The sequence below is a fragment of the Oncorhynchus keta genome, chromosome 10 (assembly GCF_023373465.1).
Source record: "Oncorhynchus keta strain PuntledgeMale-10-30-2019 chromosome 10, Oket_V2, whole genome shotgun sequence".
NCBI lineage: Eukaryota > Metazoa > Chordata > Actinopteri > Salmoniformes > Salmonidae > Oncorhynchus > Oncorhynchus keta.
Genome location: NC_068430.1, coordinates 32,051,693 through 32,057,032, shown reverse-complemented (window position 1 = coordinate 32,057,032; position 5,340 = coordinate 32,051,693). Strand labels below are relative to the sequence as shown.

At 42.8% G+C, this 5,340-nt stretch overlaps 1 protein-coding gene across 1 annotated transcript; it reads right to left on the bottom strand.

Annotated features, from left to right (window-relative positions):
- Positions 1-1,476: 1,476 nt before the first annotated feature.
- On the bottom strand, positions 1,477-4,948 carry LOC118388503 (small nuclear ribonucleoprotein E). The gene is made up of 5 exons (XM_035777658.2): positions 4,757-4,948; positions 4,406-4,432; positions 4,196-4,258; positions 3,970-4,048; positions 1,477-1,719 (listed from the first exon to the last, which is right to left on the bottom strand). The coding sequence occupies exons 1-5, from the start codon at positions 4,808-4,810 to the stop codon at positions 1,664-1,666; spliced, it is 279 nt and encodes a 92-aa protein (XP_035633551.1). The 5' UTR covers positions 4,811-4,948; the 3' UTR covers positions 1,477-1,663.
- Between the last annotated feature and the right edge of the window lie 392 nt (positions 4,949-5,340).

Genomic DNA, 5,340 nt, shown 5'->3' with positions numbered 1-5,340 from the left:
GTGTATTTCAACTTTTTGAATGACATTTATTCATGAAGTTTTGATATAGGCCATAGACAGAGCAGAGGTTGAAAGAAATAACCACCACACAAGTCTGAGCCCCAAAACATGTTCAATGAAGGTGCTATGAATAGACAGAATGAGAGAAAGGCAGGGAGGTAGGCAGGATAAAGACCCACACCTTGCTGAGCCAAGCCAAGGTAGGAGAGGGGTCAGGTGGCTTAGGGAGTGGTCTAAGGAGGGGAAATAGTCTCTGGAGGTGGGGGCATCTGACCCGTGCACTGTGTCCTTTGTCTGGAAGTGGGGAGACAGAGAGGGATGAGGAGGGGAGTTGGCCCTAACACTCCTATGGAGGACTATGTTATGTCATTGTATGTTATGCATGCTATGTTACGTATGAGTGTCTGGTAAAGCTTTCTATGTCTGAAAGGCCACCAAAATCATTTAAATTGGCTTACAACATACAGAAATCCTCAAGTAAAACTTGTTTGCTTGAACTGCACAACTGTGACAGTCAACTGCCAACGTCTGTAGAGCCTCACTGTTCTCAGCCTGACTTAAGAATGTGTGGGAGGCGTGTGGCATTGAGTCAGCCCATTCCTCCCCTCATAGCACAAAGAGTCATCTGGCACTTGACAACGATGCCTGATGAGCGACGCATGTTGCCACAAGCTGTGGCACCCCTTCCTTTTAAGATGAGGCGCAGGGCTCCTGACCAGTAAGGCGACACCTCAGCCCTCGCTGCTGAAGCTCCTTGCTCCTTCTCCCACTTGTGAACTCCCGTCTGTCCTCGGCTGCTCGTTTCCATCACACTTCCCCCAGATAGCCAGCCGGCCTAGTGTTGTATGTTATTAATACTATTGTTAACTGCAAACTCAAGGCTGGCCTTGCTGACTCCGATCATCATGTTACAGGTATATTGTACCCAACAGTGAAATGGCCAATCCTGCTTTATATAATACTCTATTAATACCGTATGAAATATTATGGCCACTTATGGTAAGATGTGTGGAAATGTTGATTGACGTAAATGGTACTCTGCAGTCAGCAGTCTTGTATCTAAAATGTCACAGGCAATGTTTCCTGGATGCAAAAAAAATAGAGAAGTATAGAATCCCTGCTGATAATATGTCTACATTTCTCATGAGTTGCACAGTACACAGCGCATGTCACCACCTGGTGGATCCTCACAGTATTAACCCAAAACCATAAAAGTGGATGCCAGTATGATGGTCAATATTGCTTGCAAATAAAATGTATCTAGCAGCATGAGTCAATTGAATTTGTAGCCAAATGAAACCAAGTAACACTCAAATTAACAGTTTTGTATTTGTTGGCTTTTGCAATTAACAGAAGGAATACAGGTCAACAGAATAATAAGAGATGCGTATATGATCCCTGCTCGCTATGTTCCCTTTGGGATAATAAAGAGGAATTGGTTGTAAATAGATATTTCATTATTGAAATGAGAACCACTAAGAAACAAAACTCAAATTTATTTCAGAGGAGGAAACATTAAATGGAAAATTACATTATTCATGTACCAAACACCATCGAGCTTCAACATTGTTTGCAAAAAAAAAAAGAAAAACATTACAAAATAGAATGGGGAAAAAATCCACAAATCCGTCTGCTGGCTATAGATGGATGTTGTCCTGTTGAGTTAAGTGGCAACACTCTGTAGCAAGGTGATGTTATCACCTTTCAGCATGATCCTCCCTGAGAGAGATGTAGGGAGGGATTGAGAGGAGGTGGACAGGTGGAGATAGAGAGACAGGTGATCAGTCTAGAGTAACTGACACTTCAGCAGGAGACACTTGTTTAGACTGCCAACAAAGAAAAGATTACTATAATCATCGACAACGAATGAGAAACTACAGACTTAGTCAACTGGAATGGCCTTTATCAATTTGATGGCATTAGGCCACAAGAGTCATCTGGTTTGAAGTGTTTTCTTCAAGGTGCTCCCCACCGGAAGAGGCATTTCCTTGTTTGGTCCGTGTCTCTTTTCCTATCGTGTCAGACAACGTTTTGGTAGCCTATCCTGTGCTAATTGTATATCTTATGCGAGCTAGCTTTTTGCAAATCAGACAAATGTTCAAAAACACCTCTGTTTGGACCTCCACCCATGCAAAACATTTGATTGGTTTAATAAGTGGTAACACATCAGTAGTTTCCACCTGGACTCCACCATATACAGTGGGGCAAAAAGTATTTAGTCAGCCACCAATTGTGCAAGTTCTCCCACTTAAAAAGATGAGGCCTGTAATTTTCATCATAGGTACACTTCAACTATGACAGACAAAATGATTTTTTATGAATTTATTTGCATATTATGGTGGAAAATAAGTATTTGGTCACCTAAAAACAAGCAAGATTTCTGGCTCTCACAGACCTGTAACTTCTTTAAGAGGCTCCTCTGTCCTCCACTTGTTACCTGTATTAATGGCACCTGTTTGAACTTGTTATCAGTATAAAAGACACCTGTCCACAACCTCAAACAGTCACACTCCAAACTCCACTATGGCCAAGACCAAAGAGCTGTCAAAGGACACCAGAAACAAAATTGTAGACCTGCACCAGGCTGGGAAGACTGAATCTGCAATAGGTAAGCAGCTTGGTTTGAAGAAATCAACTGTGGGAGAAATTATTAGGAAATGGAAGAAATACAAGACCACTGATAATCTCCCTCGATCTGGGGCTCCACGCAAGATCTCACCACATGGGGTCAAAATGTTCACAAGAACGGTGAGCAAAAATCCCAGAACCACACAGGGGGACCTAGTGAATGACCTGCAGAGAGCTGGGACCAAAGTATCAAAGCCTACCATCAGTAACACACTACGCCACCAGGGACTCAAATCCTGCAGTGCCAGACGTGTCCCCCTGCTTAAGCCAGTACATGTCCAGGCCCGTCTGAAGTTTGCTAGAGAGCATTTGGATGATCCAGAAGAAGATTGGGATTATGTCAGATGAAACCAAAATATAACTTTTTGGTAAAAACTCAACTCGTCATGTTTGGAGGACAAAGAATGCTGAGTTGCATCCAAAGAACACCATACCTACTGTGAAGCATGGGGGCGGAAACATCATGCTTTGGGGCTGTTTTTCTGCAAAGGGACCAGGACGACTGATCCGTGTAAAGGAAAGAATGAATGGGGCCATGTATCGTGAGATTTTGAGTGAAAACCTCCTTCCATCAGCAAGGGCATTGAAGATGAAACGTGGCTGGGTCTTTCAGCATGACAATGATCCCAAACACACCGCCCGGGCAACGAAGGAGTGGCTTCGTAAGAAGCATTTCAAGTTCCTGGAGTGGCCTAGCCAGTCTCCAGATCTCAACCCCATAGAAAATCTTTGGAGGGAGTTGAAAGTCCATGTTGCCCAGCAACAGCCCCAAAACATCACTGCTCTAGAGGAGATCTGCATGGAGGAATGGGCCAAAATACCAGCAACAGTGTGTGAAAACCTTGAAGACTTAGAAAACGTTTGACCTCTGTCATTGCCAACAAAGGGTATATAACAAAGTATTGAGATAAACTTTTGTTATTGACCAAATACTTATTTTCCACCATAATTTGCAAATAAATTCATTAAAAAATCCTACAATGTGATTTTCTGGATTTTTTTCTCTCATTTGTCATAGTATAAGTGTACCTATGATGAAAATTACAGGCCTCTCATCTTTTTAAGTGGGAGAACTTCCACAATTGGTGGCTGACTAAATACTTTTTTGCCCCACTGTATCACCCCCTTTTTTTAATCATCTTCCTCAGGAGAACTTCCCCAGGCTTTCAAACAGAATGTGAGAAGCCTGGGGCTCCGAGGCTAGTCCCAGACAAACTGATATTGTGGAATGTGGACAATAGCCTGCAAGTCTTATTACTGAAATGTGTACGAATCAACATGTAATACACAGTTACAGACACTGAGAAATGTGAGGTAAGAAAGACAGAAAAACTGACTTACCCAGGGGCTTCCTGTTCTTGGTCTTCATGTGGACCTCCTCAGCGTCATCCAGAACCAGGTTCATGTACTCGTCAAAGCCCTGAAAGAGGGAGAGATTTGTTTCAACTACACAGCTCGGCATCAGCAGCCAAGATATAGTTTCAGGAGCCTTGGCCAAGTAGAATAAGGGAGGAAACACAGGAGGAAGAGGACTTATGGCATATAATATATGGCATATATTACTTACGATGATGCAGCCCTCTATCCGCATGTTCACTTGTTCATACAGCCACACCTGTATCCGAGAACGCTGCAGGGAGAAGAGAGGCTTTGAATACATTTGAGAGATCGCTCGCTATAGGTAACGTATTATGAAAGTACGAGGTCTATTTACAACCATGAACATAAAATCATGTGACTGAAATGAAGAAAATCATAAAAAAAATGTCATACTTACGTTCTGTAGATACCTGAAAATAAGGTTCTGGTGGACAGAGGGGAGGGTCAAGGAAACTACAAACATATTGCTTAACTGGCTACACAGGTTTTTCTGGCCATTTGCAACATTACTATCTCAATAGTTAATTTAAGTTAGCTACATACCCGGCCATAGTATTTCAGTTCCTTGCTGAAACTCTAAGGTCCATGTGTATTAATAGCAACTGCTCATTAATTAGTAACTTAGCTAGCTAAGTACCACTAGCTAGTTATGATTACCCTGCTAACTTAGCTACAGTGATTCAGAGCAAAATAGCAGGCTAACGTTACAACACAATACTGCACAGAATATTTCATGATAAAAGGATACGATTGGCTGCACCATAACCTTCTGGACCTTCTGCCCTTGTCCTCTGTACGCCATCCTCCTTGTCGGTTTAACGCTTAGTTGTCTAAAAACCTTTTTTTCAGCAAAACATTTCAGTCGCAGTCCGACAGCGAAATTGAAATAATCACGTTGGAGTTCTCTTCAATGGCGCGCTCTAGGCCTTCCGCGTGCACAAGCAGAGTGATTGTGCTGCAGTGCCCCTACGGGCGGGAGGTAGTTACTGCAGATTCCCCACAGACAGACAGACCTCTGACTGCACAGTTCGGAGTAGTGCTCAATGTGGGCGGGAGGTAGTTACTGCAGGTTCCCTACCAGACACAGACAGACAGACTGTACCTCTGACTGCACTGTACAGTTCGGAGCGGTGTGGGGTGACCCCACCCACGTTTGACCCCACCCACTTTTTTGTCCATCTGAGGTTTCAGTCACACACTGAATAAAAACAACACACGTTTGCGTAAGACACATTGAATACAAACGTATTTAATTTTTGAAGATCATAAGAAATATTATATAAAGTGGTCCGGCAGATGTGTTGTAACACTTTTTGCTTGATACTATATTTG

Excerpts from the sequence above, each read along its gene's own strand:
- LOC118388503 (XM_035777658.2), bottom strand. The coding sequence starts at position 4,810 with ATGGCGTACAGAGGACAAGGGCAGAAGGTCCAGAAGGTTATGGTGCAG. Across the intron at positions 4,259-4,405 it reads TTTTCAGGTATCTACAGAAC|CGTTCTCGGATACAGGTGTG; the intron begins GTAAGTATGACA and ends TTCTCCCTGCAG. Across the intron at positions 1,720-3,969 it reads CAAGAACAGGAAGCCCCTGG|GGAGGATCATGCTGAAAGGT; the intron begins GTAAGTCAGTTT and ends CATCTCTCTCAG.